Source organism: Neopelma chrysocephalum, unplaced genomic scaffold, assembly GCF_003984885.1.
Source record: "Neopelma chrysocephalum unplaced genomic scaffold, ASM398488v2 Primary Assembly neopelma1_61b, whole genome shotgun sequence".
Lineage (NCBI taxonomy): Eukaryota > Metazoa > Chordata > Aves > Passeriformes > Pipridae > Neopelma > Neopelma chrysocephalum.
The window spans coordinates 12,125,644-12,139,944 of record NW_020897717.1 but is presented as its reverse complement, the minus strand read 5'-3'; the positions used below and the strand labels follow the sequence as shown (position 1 = coordinate 12,139,944).

At 39.1% G+C, this 14,301-nt stretch overlaps 1 protein-coding gene across 1 annotated transcript in view; it reads right to left on the bottom strand.

Annotated features, from left to right (window-relative positions):
• Window positions 1-10,803: 10,803 nt before the first annotated feature.
• The window catches only part of RRP15 (ribosomal RNA processing 15 homolog), a 22,972-nt gene continuing 19,474 nt past the window's right edge, over window positions 10,804-14,301 (bottom strand). The window contains exon 5 of the mRNA XM_027681895.1: window positions 10,804-11,830. Coding sequence (XP_027537696.1) covers window positions 11,678-11,830 — 153 coding nt within the window. The 3' untranslated portion in view covers window positions 10,804-11,677. The remainder of the gene's footprint in view (window positions 11,831-14,301) is intronic.

Genomic DNA, 14,301 nt, shown 5'->3' with positions numbered 1-14,301 from the left:
GCACCCAGCAGCATGGAGCTGCCGCATACTGTTTGCCTTGGCAGGGCTCTGCTGCAGGGAAACCTTGCACCAACACGGCCAGCTAACCTCATATTGCTGCGGATACCAGCAATGATGAGATGCTCCGAGAGATGAGGGAGCTAAGAAAATATATTTTTTAAAGGTATGTGTACACACACAGACTTTGAAAGTAAACTCACTCTTCATTCTTTAACAGCGTGTGGGTATGTACATACATAGCCAATACTGCAGTCTCCCGATGCAAGAGTTAATGGTGCTTTCCACTTAAATCCATGAATTCCTGCAAGGCCAGATTAAACGTCTCTGCCACAACATCACACTTTTACTCCTGTACATGTCAATGTCCTGCTCCTACTGACCTCAAAAACACAGCTGCAGTGTCAGGAATGGCAATGTTTCCAAAATTACTCAAATAAACAAGCAAGCTCAACATGTAGACTCAGCTGGTTTCACTTCTGCAACACACCTGTACAAAACCAAGGGGACAGTTCCTTGAGCTGTTACATCTCACAGCTCTGCTGCTAACCAGCTGAGGAATCAGCTCCGTTACATGAGGTACCTCAACCGCAAATACTTCCAAAGAAAAGGGTTATTAAATTATTTCCTCCAAAAGCTACAGCTGAAACCATGGGGAAATTCCTTATACAGCAACTATGGCCCTGTAACACTTTGCTGCTGTAAATGTGCTGCCTGCCACTCACCTCGAGAGCTTCAGAGCAGCGAGTGGGACAGTCCTCGATACCCTCCTTCTGCAGGGAACCTCCCACCGTCTCTCAGGATACCTCTGCAGATACAGCCCTACCAGCTGGCAAAGTGTTTTGATTCTTTATTAATGGTGAAAAAAAAATAAAAAAAAATCAACCCAAGAAAAAAACACACCAACCCAAACTTTGCAGTGTCTTTCACAAATCCTGGAGCCTTAGGGATGAGATACTGAAGGCCATCATCAACCCCACGTGCTCGGTGTCCATCTGGCCAGGCTACCCATGCAGCTGGAAGGAGGTCTAAGCTCCAGAGGAGCCCTCCATGTAAGCCACCAGAGATCCAGCCAGGGTGACAGCAAACCAGTTCGACTGGATTTTGAAAGTTGCTGAGATTCCTTCAGATTTGTCAATGATTCCTCAGTGTCTTTTAGACCAACTAGGAAAAAAAGAGAATTAAGATAAATCTTGGGTTTGTTCTCATTTGAGACAAATCCTTTTCTTCTCTTCTGACCTTTTCACTGTGACAGAGGGTGTCAGGCTTACCCAGGTGCATGTCTCCATTTTGCCTCACCACTGCAACAAAGCTTGATTCCCTAAAACTTTCTGATGTCACCATGGTGATGTTTTTGCCAGGCACAACTTCCCAGGCATAGCAGCATTCTCCATTCCAAAAGCCCCAGCCACTTGAGCTAAATCCCCAGCAGCTGCAGAAGCCCACCACACATGCCTGAGCTGCTCCAGTTTGCTCCAGGAAGGGACATCTACCTGCTAGCCATATCATTCAAATACACACCCACACTCATAAACATCGACTTTCCATTATGTAATCTAAATGGAAAATATCTGGAATGTATACATCATGATACACCTATCTTATTTCTAAAATCTCTCTCCTGCACATTTAAGGGTTTTTTTGCCACAGCAGTCCTTTAACTATACTCAAACAGGTGTCCTTTCTACCTTGCTAAAGTGAACAACAGAAGAGGCAATGAAAACTTGTCAGAAATGACAGAGCCAAACTGTGGGCACTCTATAAAGCTGGATAAAGCACAGTATTATCAGAATTCAATTATAACATGATCTTCTGCCTAGGTAATCCAGCTTCAAAACTCTGCTGTTAATTTTTGGGACTGATACATCTGTCAAAGTGATCCCAATTATGGCTTTGTATTTTAGCCTGAAAAGCTTCTTAGTTTTGATTCATTCTGAAATAGTTTTTATTTGATGATTACCTGTTTCCTTCAAACGCTGCTGAGATTATAAGACACTGAAGTTTAACTTGGCTTACACTTATCTCTTCTTTGTGCTTCTGTGAAACAGCCTTGTCCTCTGGGGCTGCTGTCAGTGGAAGCTTTGTAAGTCAAAAAGTAGGAATGGGCCCTTAGCTTGCACATAGGGAAAGAACAGAACTTATCTGTTTTGGAGCTTTTAATTCAATACAATAGTCTTTTTACATATTCTTTTTTTTTTTTTTAATAAACAGTAACTGTTTATTAGAAAAACAGAGACACCTGGAAAGTTACTTCACTAAACGTAAAGGTTTCATGTTTCCTATTAACTTAAAAATTACGTGGTCAGGATTTTACAATTTGTGGTTTCTTTTTAGATTGTTTTGGTTATACGCAAATGTGCTGTGCAAAATACAAAGGTAATAATCTTTCTAAAACTGCTGACGACCAGGTCATTAAGTAAGGTGGCTGGACAGATTTCATAAACTAAAGAACATTGTTGGAAGAGGAATAACTTTTAAAAGTTAAGAGGTGACTTTTGTAAATTCTCACACTGATGACGAGCGTAGGATGATTGCACAATTAATTCTTTGTGACACGCACAGAAATCTGCAGTCGTAATTGTGGTCGTGTAGAATCTCAGTTATTCTGATGCAGGCTGCTAGGGAAAAAATTTTTGAATTCTCCTTTTTATAAAAATACATGTATAAAGGTTCAACTCGTAGAGCCAAGGTGGCACCTAATAAAGGTGAGGCAAAGAGGAGATGACAAATAATGGAAAGTTGTAATATATACTATAATAAAACCTTAGATTTTACTGTTTATTATCCTTAGTGAAGTAGAACTCCATACCTCTGTGCTGCACATTTCATTAGTGTGTGCAGTAACGCCTGGATGAATTTGAGAGCAAACCCTGCTGACCTTACTAATACAAGCAGCCCCACTGCCCCAGGATTGCATTTCACACAACCACAGCCCATTCCTGCAACACTCATGTTCCAGAAGATAAAGGCTACTTTATAGAACATGCTGTTCGACACGCAAGACTGCCATCCATATATACAAATACATATGTAACTACTTGTCAACTTGCAAATCAAAGGTTTCTGATATATATATAGAGAAAAAAACTTATTTGTATGAACCAGATCTTATTTTATATATATATATATATGAACAAATACAAAATATGTAACAGGAATAAGAACTTTTTAATATATATTTATACACACACACAATTTTTGTATATTTATAAACATATATATTTATACACATAAAAAAAAGTTCCTGTTCCCACAAATTGATTCAGTAACTTCAGTGAAAACAGTCACAAGTCAACAGGATCTGATTCAAAAAGCTATCACCTCTCGGATCTTATGGAATGGTATCCTCTCCACCATCCAGTGAGAACACAAGTTGTAATGTCCACACAGTGGTGTACAGTCTGTGTGTTTAAAATGACATCTAGAATGCAATTACCCCCAAAACCCCACAACCCCCCGACCTCCCCAAAAAAACCCAAAGAACCAAAACCCCAAAACAACACTGGAACTTTAGCCAGGACACCTCAAGTCAGAATGACTAAAATCTGAAGGAAAGGAGATGCTGAGATATTACAGCTGTCCCTTAGAATAACTCTCCCCTCCTCCCACCAAAAAAAAAAAAGTCTTCTGAATAAGAGTAAAAAGGGAACAGAAAGGAATATCCCCATTAGTCTGTATTTCAGTGCTACATTATTATTCATATTTTACATGGCTTGGATTTTATAACTCATAAAATGGTTTCCAGGTAGTACAGTTGCACCCTCTCTCTAAAGAGCACAGCCAGACATTAGGGGGACTAGGGAAGGAATGTAATGATCAATGGTGTAAACTCCTTATCCTAAAAATATACGTGTTCTTTAAAGGCTGCATATATCAGTGGTTGGAAGAGGTTTCTGCTTCCAACATCCAACTTCCGCCTTTGAATCAGTTAAGACTCAAGTCTTCATAAAAACTTTGTGTATGCCAGAGAAGTTCTCCCATGGTTACACCTCCCAGTTTGATCCCCTCCTGTGCTTTCCCAAATCTGCTTGTGAGCCCTGAGGATGCCACACTAATCTTCTCTACATCATCCAGTTTTAGTCTATGTGCCACCAAAAAAAAGGCCTTCCTTAATCCTAGCACCTGTGGTTTTAATCACCACAGGAAATCCTGTTTCCACTAAAGTCAGTAAGACTTAAATATCAACAGAGGAAAACTCACTAACTAAAAATAAAAATAATTTAAAGACAGAGAAATATAAGCATGGTTTATACACCAGGGGGTCTTGACATCTACTTATAGCAAGCACAACAAAGTAAAGACAGTAGGGTAAAAGTCATCCCTTTAATCCCAAGGTTTGAACTCATGACCTGCATCTCTTTGTCAGTATTACAGCAGTTGCCTTCTATTTCTGAACTGCTCAGTGATGATTTGGGTTACACCTCATTAACTAACACACAAATGATACTTGTAAATATTGTCTTCCTAAGAGAGCATCTACTGGAATTTATTCAACAAATTAAGATTATGTAACTCAAGTTAGAATGTGCACCCAGATCTCACTATTGAAGTTTTAAAGAAAATTACGTATATAGCAAGATTAATTGGCAGCAACTTAAAAAATGGGTTAGCAAGTAATGCAATATTTTAAGTGATATTCTGCAGCTACAAAAAACAAGTAGCTCTGAGTCAGGCATCCTGACTTCTTCATAAGCTGCCTGTGCAGTCTGCACAGATGAAAAGCTCTAAGCTAACACAACTTCAGAAATGTTTTTTTCCTAATGGTTTTTAAGCAACACAAGTTCAAAATTATCCTAGAAAGTTTACAGAAAGCAATGCATTGTTTCACATTACCTCATGAAAAAAACCAAATCCACAACCAAACCAAATCTCATGCAATACCAAGCTTTTGTGCTGCACTGACCAAATTAGTACAGAGGTTTTTGTGTTGCCTCTCAGCCTTACACATTTTTAAACACATTTTCCATGCCTGGCTACTGAAGTCAGTGAAAGCAGTATTCCTGAATGACTGATCAAACTACATCCTTCCATCTACATGTTTTGAGCTTGGTGACTCTGTCTAGAATTAGAACAGAAAGATCCATTTCTGTGTTAGTAATAATTTTGGTACTTATCTACATTTTAGAGCTGGATCTTGAATAGGTTACCTATATGGAGTGGCAAAGATGTTCAGTATCTGCTTCTAGTGAATCAATGATCTTTTAGACGGGATTCTCCCCTAGTTTTCAGCTGGGCCCTGTGGACCCAGCATGCTACAGTATTTACACAGTTGTTCAGCTTTCCCATCGACAGGGCTTCCAAGCCCTGTATCCAGGCAGATACTCTGTGCTTTCCTGATTCATGCCACCCCGAGGCACTAGTTTGGGTCCAGGCTGCCCCAGGAAGCTGAAGAGCAGCTCCACCTGCACATCTGCCAGCCCCACCCTGGAGCTGAACATGGTTCCCTGTTCGGCTGTACACCACACAAAGAATTTGTGCAACATCCCTCTTTGAACCTAACAGCACACATGATCCCCCCCACAAAGAGGGTGGTTTGCATTGGGACTGTGCTCAGTGAAGTGTTCTCCAGGAGGAGGAGCATCTGAGAGCACCTACCTTACCGTTCAAGGCAGGCTGTGGGTTAAGGTCAAAGATCCTTAAAAGCATAAGGAAGATGAAACAAATTGTGGTTTTCCACAAATTTAAGGTCCTACATTTTCCAGAAAAATATGTTGAGCAAACAAGATTTAAGAACAACAGATACCAAAATGGAGAACTATCTTCATTAAACATACCGAAGTCCAATCTGTACTTTGAACGTTAACTTCTAAACTTCCCCATCATGGCTATAGATTAACAGCTGAAATGCCTCCTCTCAAAAATTCAGGTGTTTCGAACATCCACCTCATTAACAGTAAAATCAGAGTGTAAAAATGCCTACATATTGGCTGAAAATGCAGATGTCAAACCCAGTATTGTCTCACATAAAGGACCCGAGTCCACAAATCCATCACTCCAGTCTTCTGAAATTAAAATTAATTAATTCATGACAAGGTAGATAGTTCAGCAATGTGCTTCAACAGGAACTGAAGTGAATGAGAATCAAAGACAGTGGTTTGTCTCTGGGAAGCATAATATTGACATTACAGAAAGATACACAGGTAATGCATTTCCTTTCTTACTTGAACTATCTTTTTCACATAAAATGTATTTTACTTCTTTAATTCTAGGCAATGACACCCAAACTTAAAGAACACTCCAGCATTTTTTTTAAAAAAGGCAAAACATAGCAGATGGAGAGAACAGCAGTGGCACTGGCAATCCTGATCTGAGCTGCTGGTTGCACTGGTACATGAGAAAGGTGTTCAACATCTTGCAAGGCCTGACTAGCCCCTTTGCTAACACAATCCACTTGAATGAATATCAATATATCATCCTCTGAGGCTGGATTTGTTTGACCAATATTCATATTGGAAGTGTATTTATACTCTCATCTAATACATTGTTTTGGCTGAGTAATGCATTGAGGATCATGTCTGAAGGTTCTGAAAATGGTCCATAGCCTTTTCCTGTTATCATGAAGAGACACTCACTTGAGAATTTCATGAAGTCTTTTCATAATAACAAGTATTTCTTTCATAAGCATGTGACACATTTCAGCAGGTACTGTCAAGTATTTCACTCCTCTAAAAAACAACCATATACACTATTGTTACCTGTTGTATTACTACATTATTGCAGCTGTGCAATATGAACCTTAAGCTCTTTTGAAACTCATTGGGATTGTAAGTGAAGGTGCAGAGGCACACAATGGTGGAAAGGCTAACAGTGTGTGTTTGATTGCCCTTCGCCTCTAAGGAGCCCTGCAATGTGGTGACTGTACAGTTGTTATGGGCAGGCATGTCAAAGCCTCAATTATCAAAAGCTCAGGTACTCAGCCCTCTAGTAACAGTTTTCATTCAGCTGCCTGACTTCAGGCACCCTTCCCAAAATGGAGACGCAGACCAGTTCTTGTCCCTGGACATAGGGTACATTAAGTAAAAGGCTGCTTCATTGCCCACAAAATTTGCAATTTATGGATCGCTTAAAACCCAGAGAAAATCCTCCTGAGGTAAACTGTACACAACCTTGAAGTCAATGCAAAATCCACATAATCAAGAAATCTTTTCACTTTCATTTTGCTTGTATCAAGACACTTGTATGTCTTCCTGTTCCGAACAAGAATGAGAATGTCCTCCAAAGCAACAGTGATTGAATAACCACGGGCATTCAGACACAATCTCCCAGACTATATACATAATGCACTTTATAAAGGGCTCATAAATGGCTAGTAGAATCTTGAAGTACTTCAATATTCAAATAGGCTTTAAAACTATGGCAATAACAGTTTCTAGATTACGGATGAAGTTTCTGATATGTGTAACCACTTTATCTTTTAATGAACTATTTCTATTAATTATTCAGCTACTTCTGAGAACACTATAAGAAATCTTAGTGATATCAAAACTTCAATGCAAGTCTGATCAAGGTTAGCAGTTTACAATTAACACATTTACTGAAGAGAGTTAAGAAACACTAAGAAAATATTGTAAAATAGTGCTCCAGAAGTTCATGCACTGGCATGAGAGAATGGGCTATTGAATCAACTGAGGCACTGTGAAGAAATAATGCTTTTTATGAGTATTCCTAAAATCACCTTCCAAAGTGCCTCTGGGAAGACACTTGTGCTCATGAATTCACATTCGAAAGCTTGATGAAAGTGCCCTAGTTCATTTAACAATTTGGTATCCAACAGGTTAAACACATGGATTTAAACAAAAATAAATCATTCCAAGGGATGAAGCACTGCCCAAACACAAGCATCTTTGGTGTTGAAGGTATTCAGTTTGACTGGAGTGTAATTTTGAACATGCCCCTTAAGATAGAAAAGCAATTGAAAAGATGCATTTGAAAACAAAATATTTTGTCTATGCAGTATCAGCCATCGCTATCAGTCTGAAAAAGAATGATTAAGGAAAAGCCTTTATCTGCTAGATCACTTACGGAGATGAAACATTTGAGGCTTACATACTGCAAGAAGTTAGAAGCCACTGCTTTAGAACAGCAGTAAATGAAATCTGCAGTCTTCCACCATCTGTTAACTAAAAACTTGTCCAGTCTCCAGTGTCTGTCACTGAAGTTTTAGACTCCCGATTTAACATCTTATTTAGCATAAGGACCCTATCTGTGTAACAGGATCCTGATTCTTCACTACCTCAAGCTTTCTCCTGGCCCTCTCACTCCTTACCTCAGCAAGTCTTGAAGAAATCATTGAGCAATTCTCAGGGGTTGGAAGTGAACAACACTGACAACTGCTCTGTGTGTATATTAACTATGCCAGGACTCATTTCATAAGAATGAGAAGTTTGTCATTTTAAGTTGTGCAGTGTTGTGTGCCAGATGACTTCTGCCTTCCTCCCTAGAGGCAGCCACTGAGCCAGCACTGAACAGATGCAGCTGTATAGACCACCTTCTTCTGGAAGCATCAGATAATCAAAACACTTTTATGGCCTCCAAACAATCAATTTCTCTCTTTAAAACAAATCACACGCACACAAAACATTATATTCACCAGGAAGCAGCTTCCAGCTCTTTTGTTCTGCTCAACTTGTGAACCCAGGAGAACCTTACTCACAGCTGCAGAAGCAGGAGCTCTTCCCTCCATGTTTTAGCAGGGAAGATGCTGCGGTGCAGCAGCATCAGGCAAAACAAAGATATTCCATCACCACTCCCAAAGTGTTTCCCTAACAGGAGGCTGAAGAAAAGCACGTAGAATATAGTTATTTTTTTCCACAGGCCAACTCATGCTTTCCTTGCTGAAAAAAGTTAACACAATTGATGTGAATTGTGCTGGGGGGGAACAGGGGACAAGAGACATGGGGAAGAGCTGACCCTGTGCCTTCTCTTGTTAAACAAAACTGTTGCTTTGCATGCAATCCATAGAATATTAAACTCTACATACTCTGGAATTGGCTTGAAGCCTAATAAAACTGGAACCACCCCATCCTTATTGGCTTTATATAGATAGGTACAGAAATATACAAAGTTGAGATGATTCATGCTCTCTGGAATGAAGGGCAGCGGCACAGCTTTGCTTAAGCAGAGATATTCATGGGAGCAGGAAAAACAGACCAAGCACTCTGACTGCTGGGAAAAGCTGCTGAAGGTTGTTCTTGGTAGCTATGAAGAGGAAGAACATTACTGAAAAAGGGGGTAGGGCAGCTGATCCCACAGCTGAGAGAAGAGACTGGAAGGTGTCTGAGTCAAACAAAGTTTAGATCTTTTGCACTGCTACTCAATAAAAACAAAACTTGTGAAATAAAATAGCCAACAAATGCCTAAAATCAAAATACGTAGTTAACAATTTTAGTTATTCTAGGAGCTTCTCTGCATCTGGCACAACCAAAGGACAAGGCACAGTATAAAACTTAAATAACTACTCAATATACATAAAAATATAAGTATTATGCTTCTTAAAAGGCGAGAAATGCTCTCTATGTATGTGAAATGGAAGCTCAAAATATTTTTAGCAATATTGATATGCTCCATGTTTTTCTTTAACACACAAGTCACTTCAGCGCTTTAATCAAAACATTACTCCAAAAATGCACAAATAAACAACCAAGTATTCTAAAAGTATTTGGAAAGTATTCTGAAATTTTTAATCATCATCTCAGGATGTCATAGTTCCTAAGAAAAACTTAAATTATTTTCCAAAAGTGTGATCTTCGAGAGAGACAGGGGATATGAAACTAGAGAACAACTGTAGATTTAAGGGTGCTGATGTAATTTTTTCTCACAAAGTTACTGAACTCTGTAGAAAGAAAGCAATGACAGATTAGAATATTATGCTGCTTCAGAGACTCAAAATCCATTGTGGCATATTTTTGCATTGCACTAATGAGATGGTAACTCTCACTGAACAGCTATACAGATGTTGAGCCTTCAGAAGCCGGGATAACCATATGTCAAACTTCTGTGGTTTTGCCACTTGATATTTTGAGTGTATGCCTTCATTTGTGATAATAAATATCAGGCCACAAACTAATGTCTCCTCAGATATCTAATATGTTTAACACTCAAAACAGCTTGAAAATCTAAACATTTCTGCTGTTAGCTTTGAGTTCTCCTCAAAGAATTATGCTACAATATATACCAGATGAATAGGCTAGGGATAACACAACGATTGCCAGTTGTTGGGATGGGTTTCTCTGCCATTTTGTATCTATATTTTTTATCCTGCAGTACACACAAAGTTCAAACACCCTCTCCCTTCTCAATGTCTTCATTAGGAAAATCTAAATCCACTGTCCTACTGCACACTTCCATGCTGAAGGCTGAAAATTTCAAAGTTGCTCCTAATGGTATCCTGCATATAAGCAGGTACAAAGAAAGGTTTGTACATAAGGCATCTGCAGAAATGGACAGAACAGTACTATGTATTTTAAGTATCAATTAATAGGTCCCAAGGCATTTGCTTCACACAGCAAATGGGGAAATGTGATAGCAAAGTTAAACAAACGACACAGCATCAGACAGCCAGTCTGGAACAGTGAAGGCAGCAGAATTCATCCCCAGCCTCTCATTTATAACACCTTAGTCACAAAACAACTCCTTCTGTATGCATATGCTTATACAGAATATATGCTTATTATATATGTTAGCTTCCACACCTTCGCAACCAAACAACAACTGAGGAGAAATTGCTGTAGCTTAAAGCCAGTTGTGTTACCCTGACAGATGTCTTCCAAATTTCTTACTTTTATGGTGTGCACCTACACGGAAGGGCTCCTTTGACCCTTTACAGACCTGAGGAATTAGCATTAGGGCTGACTAAACCCAAAGGATGTATCTCAGAGGTCCATCTCCTTACTGAAAAAGAACTGCAAATGAAGAAACAGTGAACACAATTTCATAGAGTATTGTTAGACAAGCCCTCCCTCTCCAATGAAACCAATAGCAATGACTGTCCTTTCCTCTCCTACCAGACTCTTGGCTTATACAACTTCAGACTTACAATGGAAAAAACACATATATAAATTATATATATAAACCCCAATCAGTAGGGTCAAGTCTCTCTTTTTACAATTATGTCTCCAGAGTTGTCTCCAATCAAACTAATGCTCCAAGACCAGAACTATCACATTAATGGTTACTTTTCTTTATTATCTACAGAACCTTTTCTGGCCAAAGTAGTAAAGACTCTATAGGAGTCCGATAACTTTACAAGGTGACGGCATTTCTGTGTTTATTGTAAGCCATTTCTATTGCAAATTGCAACAACTTTTCGAAGTGCAACACTGATTTGGAAATGCAGGCATGCTAATACATCAATTGCCATGACTAATGTATAAACTTTTAATGACCTTGGCAAAATCTTTCCTTCATTGGGCAAGTGCCACTATTTTGACTGTACAAAATGTTTTGGAAATATGTTGAAAATTATACTTGTTTTGGAAAATATTTCAGGATTTCAGTATAGCAAATGGAGCTATATTAAATAAAAGTTTGACATGGAGGAGAAAACACTCCAAGGTTGTGTAAGTCTTTTTTTTTAAAAAAAGAGGTATCCTCCAAGTGTTGTACATTCACAGAATGCTGACTTTTTATCCAAACAAAGTTAAGAAGATAAGACATTATCTTGAATTGTTTTCAGTTTCATTCAGTCACTGTCATCTTCTTGTTTCAGACCACCTCCTTGTTCAGTATCACCCTCTCCAACGCTTTCCTTGTCCCAGTCCTTCATAGATGCTCCCATCATGAAGTCATCACGCAGTATATTCCACTCTGGCCCCTCTTCAGACTTCACTTCACCCTGAATGTTTGAGGGGAGAAGAGGGAACAGAGGAACACAGGATGAACGTGAAAGGCAGTAAAAGATGGAAGCTCTTCAGGCAATCAGAATAACACCTCCTACAGTTTGCACTGGTGGACCTACCAAGGGCTAGCTCTTTATGCAAATAGTACACAGAAACATGCAGGACCACCATAAATGATTTGATGCTAAAAAGCAAACTTCTTATAACCAACCAATAAAAGAAATATGGAAACAAAACAATTATTCCTCGTGGATGAAACAGTCAACCCTGGGCATGGCTTCCTTTATTAAAATCTTTCTTGGCAATCAGAATGGATTTATGATATCATTTATTAACCCCCAGGTGCTGCTTCATTAGAACACTTCTTGGCACATTTCTAAAACACAAATATGGATTTAATAAAGGCTTGATCCCCCCCCCAATTTAATATTTAACATATTCTGTGATATGTGAACCAAATCCCCTTTATGTGGATTATTACCTCACTACCTGGGCTTGTCATATTGAACAAAGCTGCCTCTAAAAGAAACGAAGTTGATCTATGCTTAGCAAGCCAACAACACTTTACTCCAAGTTTCCTACCTCTTGAAAGTGAATAAACTGAGGCCTACTTCATGGACTGGTGAATAATAAAGAAAAGTGATAGGAGTGTAGTTTCAGGTCAGCACTGAAAACAGTGCTTGGTTGCAGTTCTTTGAAGTGACAGATCACGTTTGGGCAGTGCAACAGCCCCATCCTGTGGCAACAGTTTTAAAGAACAGCTTGAAGCTATTCCTACATCTTTACTTGAAGGAAAATACTAAAAGCTGTTAGGTGTACTGAAGAAGGATTTATTTCAGTGGTTTACACCTTAGTAGCAAAATACTTCCAAGGAACAACATGGCTCAGTGTCCAGCAGGCAAGCAAAAAATTGTCCTACCAAAGTGGAATTAGGGACACTGAAAACACTAGTTTTGCAGAGTCTTTAAAACACAGTTAACACTGGCATCTCAGGTGTGCTTTCCCCACTCCCCTGGTCAAGAGGATGGACATCGGCTGACTCACCCTAGTTTAAGTGACTAGCACCTCCTGATACCCTACAGTGGATGGGGTCACCAGTTGCAGCATCCTCTGCAGACAAAGACTTGCCTACTAGATGCAAAACCTGCAGTAATCACTGCAGTGATCACTGTAGACATTTGTTCATGCCTCTTTTTTGTCATGTATCTAGGAATGTGATATTTAGAACCACTGCATATTTAATCCGATGTTTGTGCAGTCTTCAGGAAAGAGCAGCATATGGAATGTAACAGAAGGAGAAAGGAGGAATAAAGAAAATGTAAATCTAACACATCACATCACATCAATAGAAGTTATTTGAGTGCAAAAAGTCTGACAAACAAGGTATGTATTTTTAATAGGTAATCAAAGCAGAAATGCCAAGTGTGATTTCTCCTACAGTTCTTTTTGAAACATTACACTCACAAAAACAGAGTAACAAGTCTTAACACTTTCCTTCCCAAAAGGAATCTCCCAGGGCCCAGCCCAAAAAAAGAAACTCCACAGCTGTTCCTCAAGATGTTTGCACTGTGTTTTGGTTTGGGGTTTGCTTTTGTGTCTTCACAGCTGCTCTCATTAATGCCTACACCCATCCAATCCCCCCTTTCCCCAGGGTAATGCCTCCTAACCACTTTCCACTCTTGCAGCAATTCACTTCAAATGCTATACCCAGTAAAGCTTAAAAATCATCTCAGACAGGACAATCAATTACCTGGAATCAAAGAGCTACCGATAAGGTGGGTGGGTCCCTAGGCAGACCTTAAAATGTTCACAAGGGAATGATGTGTATTAGTGCAAACAGAGGTACTCTGTTCTGGGACGCAAGGAGAGGGTAACTTTTTTTTCCTCTTTTTTAAACTGTATTGCAGTTGGTTTATATGTTTACATTTGCAGAGTAGAAAAAGGTTAAAAAAATTACAAAAATCACCAAGCTTTTTCTTTTTTAATCTCAGATCTTTTGTAAATCACTGTTTGAATGGTGACATTTAAGAGAGTTAAATATGAAATACCTAAGTGTAAACATCCCATATTCCTTCCAAAACAATTCACTTTTTTTTTCCAATAATAAAACCAAATTCCATTTTTTTCCCAGATGTGCAGAATAGGGATTTTTTTTTCACTTGCTTATTTTGTTTTGGGTTTTAAACAGCACAGAAGCTGTAGATTATTGTTGGCAATGACAGTGGAAGGCTCAGGGTTTGAAAAGCCCAATCCTCAAATTCATCACAAGCTACTATTCAGCAACCATTAGCCCTTCTTTCTGGCTATGTCAAGTGAACAACAGGACAAAAGCAGGACCTTAACAAAAGAAGGATGCTGATCCCCCATTACCCAGTATGTAAGGCACCACAAAGGTTTGAATAGAGTTTTACAATAAGCCCTAAGGAGAAAGACAGAGGTAGCATGTTAGTGCCTCAAAGATGAAGAT